Here is a 14,047-nt window from a genome sequence, read left to right as displayed (position 1 = left end):
TGGCTATAATATCATCACCTTATTTATGAACAATGAAACAGTGTGTAATATTTAAATAAATTTAAATAAATTCCTATTTATTTTATATATTTATAAATTTAAATGAATTCCTATTTATTTATTATTAAAGAAATTCCTCTAACAAACAGTATGTTTTGAAGGTTGCTAGCAGGAAAGTGTTGTACGACATGGAAGTAATCAGAAAATGTGATCTAAAATTCTGCTTTCAAGGGCGCCTGGGTGGCTCAGTGGGTTAAAATTCTGCTTTCAAGAAGCTATAACAGTAAGTACTGAGCATTAGCTATTATATGCTATGGATGAATAACTGAAATCTACATTTGAAACTATTGGTACACTATATGTTACCTAATTGAATTTTAAAAAGTTAATAAAAAAAACCACTATTTTATAAAACAATATTCCCAACAGGCTCTTTTGCTTTAAAATACTCACTTTGTTTCCTCTCCGAGAGAACACCAAATGGCGGATGACGCCGGTGCTGCGGGAGGGCCCGGAGGGCCCGGGGGCCCTGGAATGGGAGGCCGCGGCGGTTTCCGCGGTGGCTTCGGCAGCGGCATCCGGGGCCGGGGCGGGCCGGGGCCGTGGTCGGGGCCGGGGCCGAGGCCGCGGAGCTCGCGGGGGCAAGGCCGCGGACAAGGAGTGGATCCCCGTCACCAAGCTGGGCCGCCTGGTCAAAGACATGAAGATCAAGTCCCTGGAGGAGATCTATCTCTTCTCCCTGCCCATCAAGGAGTCTGAGATCATCGACTTCTTCCTGGGAGCCTCCCTCAAGGACGAGGTTTTGAAGATCATGCCTGTGCAGAAGCAGACGCGCGCGGGCCAGCGGACCAGGTTCAAGGCATTTGTCGCCATCGGAGATTACAATGGACACGTCGGTTTGGGTGTCAAGTGTTCCAAGGAGGTAGCCACTGCCATCCGCGGAGCCATCATTCTGGCGAAGCTTTCCATTGTCCCTGTGCGGCGAGGCTACTGGGGGAACAAGATCGGCAAGCCCCACACTGTCCCGTGCAAGGTGACTGGCCGCTGTGGCTCTGTGCTGGTGCGTCTCATCCCCGCCCCCAGAGGCACTGGCATTGTCTCGGCCCCTGTGCCCAAGAAACTGCTGATGATGGCTGGTATTGACGACTGCTACACCTCGGCCAGGGGCTGCACTGCCACCCTAGGGAACTTTGCCAAGGCTACTTTCGATGCCATCTCCAAGACCTACAGCTGTGTTCACCAAGTCTTCCTATCAGGAGTTCACGGACCATCTTGTGAAGACCCACACCAGAGTCTCTGTTCAGAGGACCCAGGCTCCAGCTGTGGCTACTACATAGTTTTATACAAGAAAAATAAACTGAACTAAAGCTTGAAAAAAAAATACTCACTTTGTAATGAGAGTCATTACTTTTGTCTAGCCAAATCTTATAGCACTGTTTATCCCTTCCCTGCTTTATCCCTTCCCAGTATCAATAAAGGCTCACTTGGGTTACCTAGAAGCCATGAGAAAGCTTGTAATAGATCTGGCTGGTTTTCACCAGCAATTTGACCACCATGTGCACAGGGAAGTCTATTGATAAAGGCTTTATTGCAATAAGTTGCAAATACATGGATGATTTTGAATTCTCTTTCTTGAGGTCTTGTTTCATGATAATAAATTTAGGGTGGCTTATTGGAATGGATGTTATTAACATATCTTCATAGTTATAAGCACATGGAATTGTAAAATAGATGAATGAATGTGGCATTACTGACAACTGTCCTCATTTTGAAATCAAATTACAGTGTACTAAGATGAGGAAGCAAAGCAGATTTGGGATTATGAGTGAAATAATTTTAAAAAGTATTAGGGGTATGATCGGACTATTGGGTAATTCAGTAGAAAAATGTCTACTGATTGAGATTCTGTGTTCCCTGATTTCAGAGAGAAGTTAAGATAAATAAGTAACACAAGGAGACTAGGAAGCCAAACATAAGTGATAATTTTGTGCCAGGGTGTGTATACATCTGTTTATCTTCTTGCTTTACCACTAAGGTTGCTCCTAGAGGAGAGTTTAAATATGTGTTGGAGCTAATCTCTGTGGATTACACAAGAAACCCCATCCTACAGCTCTCCCTGAAACACCCCTTATGATTTCAATGTAATTTGGTTTTTGCATTTTTAGAAATAACAAAATACTTTGCAAACTCATCTACTTTATTACCATCACAAGTGAGTCAGCTGACTCCACATTTTAACACAGTGACAGTCACAGAGGAATGGAGGAATGAGTAGAGTTATCAATATATGTGCTTTTAAGAAGTATGACAGGGTAGCAGCTATTTCCAGGAACCAAAACATGGGTCAGCAGCTGTGCAGGAAAAGTGATGGAATAAATGACTCATTTCAGAGGAGTTCTATAACATATTAGTTCTATAATGTATCTTCAGCCCCCAATTACCCGCTTTGATCTAAAGATAAGGATTTACAGTTAAGGTCCCATTTATGATTTGACTGGTAGGGTCTGAATCATTTTTACTATTGTTTTGACTATTACTTGAAACCTATAGTAGTACTTGGGATATGTGTTGTGTATTCTGTGAACATGTGCTATTTTTAGATTAGATAATTTCTGTCTCGAACCCCTGTTCATTTGTTTGTTTTTGTTTATTTGATAGTGGTTTCAGTAAATGGATATATCTGAAAAATTGCAAAGCCACTATTAAAACAAGTTATTATTATATATAGCATGGAATTGCACATTCCTCCTTTGAATCCGACAGAGCTTCACCATATCCTTAACAATTTGGGAAAAACATGCTATTATTTTTCTTTATAAAATTTCTTCTGTTAGGCTGTGATGGTTGTCATCAGCAGTAACTCCTCTGAAGGCTTTGTCAAAAGAGTTGAAAAAATTGGAAAGGTGTGTGAATGAAGCTGTTTGTTGAATATAAAGAAAAGAGCATTGAAATACAATTCACACTCTTACTTCTCCTTCTATGCTTTCAGATGTTTGTCATTTGAAAATTTTGCTTCTAGAAGAGATGTCCTATATAATTCTTACTTTAAGGAGCAAGTTGCTTTTATAATTTTTTTATTATTCTACCATTCCAGTATTTCCATTTAAATTAAATTCAATACCATTTAAAAAAAATCAAAAGTGCAGCCAGTATTCAATTCCTGGGCTAAATAATTTTAGAAAGCTTTGTGTTATTGAACCTACGGGGTTTTTATGTAGTTTTAACTCTTTCTTTCTGTGATTTTTCCCATTAGTCATGTAAGTGACTGCAATATAACAGACATTGAGGATAAAGAAGGACTGAATAGAACAATCCTTGGCCTCATGAAGTTGAGAATCTAGCAAGGGAGTCAAACAATTCAATCATTCAGAGACAATTTATTGAGTGCCTGGCCTAAGATGAGCACAACAAAACCCCAGCCCAGAGGAATCATTTTAATGGGAGAGATAGATAATAGGTAAGCCAACTTTAAAAAAAAAAAAACGTACTGATTTTTCTTTAATAGAGATGCATATTTGAACTAAATAAGCACATTTTTAAAAGAGCAGTGATTGAGAAGAGGTTTTTAAACTGAGTGGTCCAAAAGGGCCTCCCTGAAAAAGTCTGCTTTGAACAGATTTCTGAATAATATCAGCTAGGAAGCTGCGTAAAAATCTCAGGGATGGGTGATTTTTCCAGTCAAAAATCTGTAAAGGCTCCAAAGTCACAATAGAGCTATAAGTTTCTCTAATAAAGTAACTTCTGACAAAGAATGAGAAGAAATAACTAACCCAGGTTTGAAAGAAAAGGGACAGACTTTCTATGGAATTCATATTTAATTAAAGCTCTAAAGGACAAAAATACAATAGAGCAAAATTCTGGTCACGCTGATATACCTAACGAAAGTTCATAAACAAGCTTTGGGTAGCAAAGAGTGTGTGGGAATGTTGGTAAGAACAGTGGGGAAGAGTCATCCCTGAACATGTTCTTAAATGAAGCAATTCTTGGGTTGTTTTAAAGGGTAAATTGGAGTTTGCCTAAGTGATTAGAGAAGGATGCCTCAGCTTATGGAAGTTCAAAGCCATAAAGATGTGATAAACTACTGCAGATATTTTCATGTATATTTGTTGTTGCTACTAGTAATGGTGATCTAAAAACTCCTACTTAAGACAACTAAAAATCCAGACAAAATAGCTTTTAAAGTTAAAAATATCAGAATGATTATAAAAATAAGTGAGGGATTACTGGGCCAAAATACGAAATACAATGAGAGCCTAGAGATATATGCCCTGAAGCCATTTTAGCTATGAGAGCATTTGAAACTGCTAAAACACACTGAGCTGTGTTGTTCATAGACTCTTGATACTAGAGAAACAAAATTCAAAATCCAGCAGCAATCAAATTTGAGGACTTTGGTACAACCCAAATTTAACTTGAGATCCCCAAAGCACAAGGAGAAGCAGAAATAAGACTATAGCCTACCTTGCCTTCTGTGTAAACTGAGAAAGTCAATCACTGAATTTGGAGTATGATTGTCTTGTAGAGTCTCAGATATAAGAGAAAATCCTACCAAGGAGGACCATACCATTATTATAGCTCTTAATTATCCCTACTCAATAAGAGTTTCAAATATAATGTCTTGAACATAGCAAAATGTAACAAAGCACACAAAGAAAAACCATTAACAAGATTTGATAGACAAAATGGGATTAAGTATGATGTTAAAATGATCAATAAAGATTGTAAAATGGCTTGATTACTCTGCTCAAAGAAATGAGAGGGGAAGCAAATTGAACCAAAAACTGACACTAAAAATGATATTGAGAAAGGTTTTATAAATGAACAAATGGATACTCTAGAACTTTAAAAATATGACAGCTAGGGCGCCTGGGTGGCTCAGTGGGTTAAGCCGCTGCCTTCGGCTCAGGTCATGATCTCAGGGTCCTGGGATCAAGTCCCGCATCAGGCTCTCTGCTCAGCGGGGAGCCTGCTTCTCCCTCTCTCTCTCTCTCTGCCTGACTCTCTACCTACCTGTGATCTCTCTCTGTTAAATAAATAAATAAAATCTTTAAAAAAAAAAATATGACAGCTAATTTAAGGTACCACAGGGGTGCCTGGGTGGCTCACTTAATTAAACCTCCAATTCTTTTTTCTTTTTTTTTTAACACCTTAATTTTATTTTATCTCTTTCATTTGGCTCAGGTCATGATGTCAGGGTTGTGAAATAGAGCCCAGAGTTGGGCTCTGTGCTGAGCCTGGAGCCTGCTTAAGATTCTTTTCCCTTCTTTTTCTATCCCTCCCTGCACTCTCACTTGCTCGCTCTCTCTTGCTTGCAAATAAATAGATAGATAGATAGATAATAGACAAAGAAAAATAAAAGCAGATTATGAAAATAAATATAAAGATTTTGAAATGAAAACAAGTTCAAAATAAAATAGAGAAGACCTACACAGCTTAAAGTTCATTCAGAAAATCTACTATTAAAGAAGTCAGTATGACACAATGTTAAGATATCAAAAGATTTGAGCATGCACTTTTCAGAAAGGGTAATCCAAATGGCCACTCATATATAAAAACTGTTTATCTTTATTATGAATCTGGAATTAAATTAAATTAAATTAATAATAAATTAAAACCTAAAATGACATACTATTACACACTTACCATATTGGGCAACAGTAAAATTGCCTTGCAAGAATGTGAAAGAATGAAAGTGCCCATAATAAAAACATTTGAGGTAAGTTGGACAATATTTAGAAAACTTAAAAATAAAAATAAAAATTTGGTCCATTCCTAGAAATACAACATGGAACTAAATGAATATTTTCACCAGGATATGCAAACAGATGATTATAGCTATTTCATTCATAACAGCAGATCAGTAGTGGTCTATTTGCACAATGTTACATTAAATAAGAGAGAATATTAACAAACTGGGAGGAGGGGCTAGGTTGTTATCAGAAACAGATCTTCTATGGTGCTGATTATGTTCTATTTCTCAAAATCTTTAAGTTAAAAAAGTTTTCACATTATATCTAGATAGATAGATGATAGATAGATATCCCAGAAGCTGCAATGCTAGGCTAAGACCAGGCTTTAAAGGGCTTTTCTATACTCTACTAAATACTTGAAACCATTCATTATATCATAGCTCAGTGTTCAAATCTCCATTTGTTTCCTCAGTTTCCTAATATTTACCTTAAGGTGACCTGATCCAGACTTTTGATCACCTTTGTCTAAATATTTCTATTTTAACAAAGTCCTTTTTAACACTGAGAGACTAAAACTTAGAAAAATACTCTTTTATCTCACTAGAGTGGAAAATATATAGTTACCCATTAACTAATGATATCCATGTCTACATTAGATCAATGACATTTTTAATTCTTGGGAGCTTTTGGTTAAATGAAATTTTTAAGCTTCCTTTAAATGAAGCTTTAAGCCATCACCACATGAATAAAATTAAAGAACCAAATGAAAACAGGCCAAGTATTTACAGAGTAATAGAATGTGCAATGGTAAGAGTACAATTCTGAAATCATAAAGCCTAAATTAGTGTGATGCATTTTTGCTACCCATGTAATCATAAACCAGTTATCCAAATGTGTTAGCCTCAGTTTTTTCACCCATGAAATGGTGATGATAATACTTATTATGCTGCGTTGTTGTGTGTATGTGATGAAGCATGGAGCATGAGAATCTCATATTCCATGCTAAAATGATAGCTATTTTTATACTTATAATAATTCTAGTAATAGTAATTAAATTGTTCAAAATGGTAATATTCATTTATATTGAGGCATTGTATTGACTATTCATAGACACATTTACCAACATAAATTTCATTTTACTTTACCCCCTCTGAGGATATATATTCCCTAATTCAATATGAATCTCTTTATGAATAATAATTATCATAATAAATATGCTGATTTGTCTTCTATTTGTTTTTAGGGAGGTATCCTTTACTGTTGAACATGAAACTTAAGCAAGTCTGTCTTATTCAAAATTTGCATGCTGTTTTCTTATGAAACTAGATTATAGAGTTGTATGAAATAAATTCATGCAGTTAAGACATTGATGTTTGGAACACTGGGTGGTCAGTTTAGTATTTCAAAAGAAGATTTTAAATTTAAACCTTAAAACTGAGCTCTTTCAGCCTTATTTATAGACCATCCTTCATGTTTCATAAGTACTCCTCCATTGTAAACTAAGTAATACTTTTTGTCACAGTGTATATAATGAAAATGGATTTTATATTCTATTATTTCAGAGTTAGTTGCAGTTTCTACTGCCTTACTTCATTTTTTGAAAAATAGATTAATTCTACAAAAAGTTTTTTCCAGGTTTATTGAAAAAAATCGACATATTTGTAAATTTAAGAAATGATTTCTTATAACATTGCAAACCTTTAACATTGTGTAAATTTTGTACAATTTGATAAATTGGTATACATCTTTATTGCAATATAATCTACATAAAAATGTTAATACATCTACTATCTCGTATAGTTGCCACTGTTTTTTATGCATTTATCATAAGGAATTTTAAGATCTACTCTCTTAGCAACTTTTATGTATATAGTATAGTAGAGATAAACTTCAGAGGTCTTGTGGGTTTTGTTCCAGACTGCCTCAATAAAGTGATTATCTCAATAAACTAAGTCAAATTATTATATTTTTTGGTTTCCCAGTGCATATAAAAAATTATGTTTCCCAGTGCATATAAAAAATAAAAACTATACTGCACTGTTCAAAAGCATTAGGTTTTTAAAGAAAATCAATGTATATACCTTAAGTACACTAGTTCTGAGTTTTCAGTGGGTCATAATTACTGATCACAGATCACCATAACAAATACAATAATAATGAAAAAACTTGATATATTGCAAGAATTACCAACATGTGACAAAGAGACACAAAATGAACAAATGTTGTTAGAAAAATGGTGGCAGCAGACCTCTTTTATACAAGATTGCTATAAACTTTCAACTTGTAAGAATGTGATATATGCAAAGTTTAATAAAGGGAAGCACAATAAAAAAAAGTATGTATATCTTATTAACTATGATCATCATGCTGTACATTAGATCCCCAGAACTTTTTCATATTATAGTTGCAAGTTTGCACCCTTGGACCACCTTACTCCACCCCAGGTTCACCCCTTGTCAACTCAACTCTAAGTTTCCATTAGTTTTCCTTTTCCTCAGATTCTGTATGTAAGGGATATCATAATACATAAATTAAAAAAATATACAAAATCTTTGAAATATTTCACTTAGAATAATACCTTCAAGATCCATCCATGCTGTTGTAAATGGCAGTATTTCTTAATTTTTCATGGTTAAGTAGTATTCCGTAGTATATATTTACCATACTTATTTTACTCATTCATCCATTAATGGATACTGAAGTTATTTCCATCTCTTGCTTAGAGTTAATAATTTTATAATAAACATAAGAGTGCAGATATGTCTTTGAACAGTGAACTTCGTTTTCTTTAGATAGATACCTAGAAGTGGGATTACTGAATCATATGGTAATTTTACTTTTAATAATATGAATAATCTCCATACTGTTTTCCATACAAATTTATATCCCTATTACAGTGCATAAGTTCCCCGTTTTCCCCAATATTTACCAAAATTGGTTAGTTTCAATTTTTGGTAGTATATATTCTAATATCTTGCTGCGTTTTTCAGAGGTAAACAACAACAACAACAACATAAGGACTTTGCCCTGAGATTTTTACGTTGAGCACTTTTTAATGCTCCTGTTGGTCATTTATATAACTTTTTTGAAAAAAAAAGTCTATTGAGATCCTTTTGCTATTTTTTTAATCATATATTTTTTTCTATTTGTATCTGTTGGTTATTAACCTCTTTTCAGATATAAGATTCGTAAGTATTTTCTTACATTCTGTGGATTGTGTTTTCATTCTCTCTCCCTTTTTTTGGCAATGCAGAAACGTTAGTTTGATGTAATACCATTTATTTATTTTTGCTTTTTTTGCTTGTGTTTTTAGTCTGGTATCCAAAAAAATATTGGCAAGACCAATGTCAAGGAGAATTTTTCCTATGTTTTCCTTTAGGAAATTTAGTTTCATGCATCACCTTTAAGTCTTTAATCTATTTCAAGTTCAGACTTATGAGTGATATAAGGTTCCCTTTTCATACTGTTTATGTGACTATTCAGTTTTAAATATCATTTATTGAACAGACTATCTTTCCCCATTACATATGTTGGCCCCTGTCAAATATTAGGTGACTGTATGAAAGGATTTATTTCTGGACTCTCAATTCTGTTCTACTTGTTTATTGGTCTGTTTTTATGCCAGTATACTTTATTGTTTTGAGCATGAGGGCTTTGTAGTATAGTTTCAAATCAAGAAGTGTAATCTCCCTTCTTCATTCTTTCTCAGAACTGCTTTGATTATTTGTTGTCTTTCATGGTCTCATATAAACTTTAGGATTCTTTACTTACTTCTGTAAAACAATAATATTGGATTTTTTTTTAAGATTTTTAATTTATTTATTTGACAGAGAGAGATGACAAGCAGGCAGAGAGGCAGGCAGAGAGAGAAGAGGAAGCAGGCTTCCTGCTGAGCAGAGAGCCTGATGCGGGGCTCGATCCCAGGACCCTGGGATCATGACCAGAGCCGAAGGCAGCGGCTTAACCCACTGAGCCACCCAGGCGCCCCTAACATTGGATTTTTGATAGGAATTGGATTTACAGATGGTTTACGGTAGTATGGACATTTTAACAATGTTAATTCTTACCATTCATAAATATGAGCTATCTTTCCATTTCTGTCACCTTCAATTTCTTTATCAATGTCATAGTTTATGGAGTACAGATCTTTCATCTTCTTAGTTAAATCTATTCCTAAGTATTTTATTATTTTTGATGCTATTGTGAATTAGATTGTTTTCTTTATTTTTTCAGATAGTTCATCATTAGAATGTTAAAATGCTCCTGTCTTGTGCTTACTTTGGCAGCACATATACTAAAATTGGAATGATGCAGAGAAGATTAGCATGATCACTGAACAAGGATGACATGACAAACTGGGAAGCAGTCCATAAAAAAAAAAAGAAACAAAACAAAATTCTTTTCTTTTATATATTGATCTTGTATTTGGTAATTTTACTAAATTTGTTTATTCAAATTTTTTGTGAATTTTTTAGGATTTTTTAACATGTAAGTTCATGTTATCCAAAAAAAGAAAATTTTACTTCTTCCTTTTTTTTTTTTTTTTTTTTGGAGTCTCTTATTTCTTTGTGTTCCTTGTTTCTCTGGCTAGGACATCCACTACTGTGTCAAATGAGAGTAGTGAAAATGGACACACTTGTCTTTCTTCTGATCTTTAAGGGGAAAACTTTCAAAAGTTTTGATTGAATATGAGATTAGCTCTGGGCTTGCAATCTGTGTTTTTTCTTTAATGGGTTTTTTAAATTATTTTTTAAAATTTTTTATATAATGTGTTTTTATCCCTAGGGGTACAGGTCTGTGATTCACAGCACTCACCATCACTCACCATAGCACCTGCCCTCTCCAATGTCCATACCCCCACCATCCTCTCCCAACACACCTCCCCCCAGCAACCCTCAGTCTGTTTTGTGAGATTCAGTCTTTTATGGTTTGTCTCCCTCCTAATACCATCTTTTTTTATTTTTTTTTCGTACGCCCGAAACTGCCTATGTTGCATCTCCACTTCATCATATCAGGGAGATCATATGATAGTTGTCTTTCTCAGAATGATTTATTTCGCCAAGCATAATACCCTCTAGTTCCATCCACGTCATCACAAATAGCAGGATTTCATTTTTTTTTGATGGCTGCATAGTATTCCATTGAACATATATACCACATCTTATTTATTGATTCATCTGTTGAAGGACATTTAGTTTCTTTCCATAGTTTAACTATTGTGGACATTGCTGCTATAAACATTTGGGTGCATGTGCCCCTTCAGAATGCCACGTTTGTATCTGTAGGGTATATACCCAGTACTACAAGCACTGGGTCATAGGGTAGTTCTATTTTCAGCTTTTTGAGGCACGTCCACGCTGTTTTCCAGAGTGGTTGCACCAGCTTGCATTCCCACATACAGTGTAGGAGGGTTGCCCTTTCTCCACATCCTCGCCAGCATCTGTCATTGACTGACTTGTTCATTTTAGCCATTCTGAACGGTGTGAGGTGGTATCTCATTCTGGTTTTGATTTGTATTTCCCTGATGCCGAGTGATGTGGAGCATTTTTTCATGTGTCTGTTGGCCATTTGAATGTATTCTTTGATGGAACATGATAGTGAGCTTAGGGAATCACCAAGTTGATGAAAGAGGTGCCTCTTGTAGGTGAAGTAAGAGTGAGAGAAAGAAAAGAGGGCTTATCCTAGATTGGAGAACTCGGGGCTGAAAAGGACCCTCATCTGGGAGCAGAGAAAGTGGTCCAGAATCAGAGGCACAGAGGACTCCCAACACCTTCCACAGAAGCGGAGCACCTAAAGACATAGTGCCATTACCCCTGAAAATCTAGGCATGGAGGTATTCTCTTTAGGCAAATAGGCATCGGAGAATAGTTTGTCCATAGCCCAGTCACTGACTTCAAGAGGAAAAGCTATACCAGCTCTCGAAGCAGGCCGGATAGCTCAAGCAACAGCAGCCAAGCCAAAATCCTTATCCCCTGCATTTCTGAACAATGACAGAGCAGCGGTTCTGTCTAGAACCAGGAGGTATTCAGAAGTCAATTGTTGGGTCCCGGGTTGTGTCCATCAGTTCAGACGCGGCCTTCAGATCAACTCATGATTCCAGGGCCTTGGCATTGACTCTGTTCTCAGGTTCTCTGCTCAGGGGCAAGTAAGCTTCTCCCTCTCCAGCTCCACCCCCTGATTGGGATCTCTCTGCCTCTCTGTCCAAACGTGCATGTGCATGTTCGATAAGATAACAAAGACAAAAACAGTGCACAATAATTGACTGGGGCCAAAGGATGTTTTATTGAATTTGGACCTAGGTTCCTATGGAGGGCAGCCAGGTATAGAGAACCTCCCACCATCCTAAAATGCCCGACCTTCGCTTGGAGCTTCCTTGTTCATTCTCCTGTTCTTTGCCTTCCTGGATCTCCTCACCAACCTGCAGCATCCGCTGTCTGTCGTGCTGTACTGACCCCTTGTTAACACATTGTGCATCCTCTCGGGGCTCCATTGGAACATGCCCATCTTCCTCAAGAGGCACTGTTTGCTTATCGCATGGAACCATTTGGGGGATGGTCATGAGAGGGTGAAGGCAGGCTTGTGCTGCCACATCTCCATGCAGTTCCACAGAGGGTAGCTGATCCACCATGAGGGAGTGCTCAAGGTTCTTCCACATTCGAATCCTCTTCAATGCGTCCTTTTGCACATACAAGTTGTCTTCCTGAAATGGGCACGGAAGTCTTTCAGTTGGCTTCATTGGGCTATGGGTCTCTTCCAACATGCTCTCCGTTGGCTTCTGTGGACTCCAAGAACATGAGTCCGTCCTGGACCTAAGGTTCTAGGGTGTAGACTCTGCCTTGGATGCATGGTCTTTTTGGAAGATTGGGAGGCCTTGTTGGCACCGTTTCTGGAGACCATTGAGGTACTCGTGTGCTTTCTGTGGAAGACTCCAGACATGTCTTTGGCACGGTTGCGGGGGTTCACTTTGAGCTTCCCTTGGGTGGACCTTTTCCTGTTGAGATGCTCCATGATTTGGTGGGAGGGTCTCACCCTTACGCAGGGCTCAGATTTCCTCCCCTGAGGCATTGCTTGCGGTCTGTTAGTTTCTTGGCTTGTCGGTGCTAAGATGGAATGCGGCATCTTGCCTTTCTCCGAGGTCCAGAGGGCTGGTGCTGACACTCACGACCAAATACTATGAATTGGGCCATGGAGAAGGTGACATCGACTCGCTTCGCAAACTGCCTTGGTGAGAGACCCAGGCGGCTCCAGCAGTTTGGGACGGCCTGGGGTCCTCTTGGCCCACCCATGACTACTCCAGTCAAGTGTAGTGATCAGGCCTGGGTTGATGAGGAGTGGTTGCTATGACCTCAAAGCTTTGTGACATCACAGATGCTGGCTTCACTGAAGCAGCTGTCCCTCTCCCATGACCTTGGTGTCCTATGGCTTTAAGTAGGAAGCCCCAGGAAGGACAAAACAAGAGCCCTCTGAACCTGATCAAGAACTCAGGATGTCTTGTGGTTTAATGTCAAACTTCCCCTTTCTGGAGACATAGAGGAAGGAAAATGACATTCAGTATACCTTCCTTTAGGCCAACATATCCCCGGAGACGGCAAGGTGTCCTTTTACACTACAATTTCTAGATATCTCAAGAAAAGGTGAGGTCGCGTGTATGAGCAGCTCTCCGTGGGGTTTCTCGTCCTGTGGGTGAGAGCGTACTTTGTCAGCGTCTTTTGCTTATGGGTCAGTGATGACTAAGGTACGGAAAGTCCCTTTCCGAGGTAAAAGGTGAGGGCATCGCTATATGGTGCCGTCTGTGTCCTCGTCTCCTAGTGTTCTGAAACACGCGGCTAAGGGATGAGGCCTCTGTCTACCTGGCTTTCCCTTAAATACCTTTGCAAAGTCTTTGAGGAGAGTGATATTCTGCATCTGAGCTAACTCTCAATGAAGAGGCCTGGACCGAAACCGTTGTCATTATTAGTTAACTGTACTTGTTGTGGTAACGGGTATAGACATGTGGACCAAGACTCTTTAGTCAGAAGGAAAGGGACGGCGTATATAGACGGCTTGCAAGGCCCATTCGAGCAGACCTTTGGAGTGAGCCGCAATGCCCTTGCAAGGACTAGTGGATCAGGAAGTTTGGGTCCATTTCGGCACCTCAGTATTCCTCTGCCATCGAAGTGAATGAACCCCTGGACCTTGCCTTGACATGAATGTCCCATGCCCTGCTGTTGGGAAATGGAAAAGGAAGGGAATACTGACGGGCAAAAAGTCAGAGAAGGAGACCTACCAGGAGTGACTCAGGACTCTGAGAATCCAGCTGAGGTTTACCAAAAAGAGAACTGCTTAATGGGTAGTCAGGAGTTGTGGAATATATTAAG

At 38.1% G+C, this 14,047-nt stretch overlaps 1 protein-coding gene across 1 annotated transcript in view; it reads left to right on the top strand.

The window, feature by feature from the left end:
- Window positions 1-456: 456 nt before the first annotated feature.
- Window positions 457-14,047, top strand: part of LOC309857049 (uncharacterized protein) — a gene marked incomplete at its 3' end in the record, with an annotated part of 250,318 nt that continues 236,727 nt past the window's right edge. The window contains exon 1 of the mRNA XM_082749931.1: window positions 457-1,021. Coding sequence (XP_082606057.1) covers window positions 488-1,021 — 534 coding nt within the window. The remainder of the gene's footprint in view (window positions 1,022-14,047) is intronic.

The sequence above is a fragment of the Mustela nivalis genome, assembly GCF_964662115.1.
Source record: "Mustela nivalis genome assembly, contig: HAP1_SCAFFOLD_281, whole genome shotgun sequence".
NCBI lineage: Eukaryota > Metazoa > Chordata > Mammalia > Carnivora > Mustelidae > Mustela > Mustela nivalis.
The sequence above is the reverse complement of the archived record's forward strand: the minus strand, read 5'-3'. Positions and strand labels throughout refer to the sequence as shown.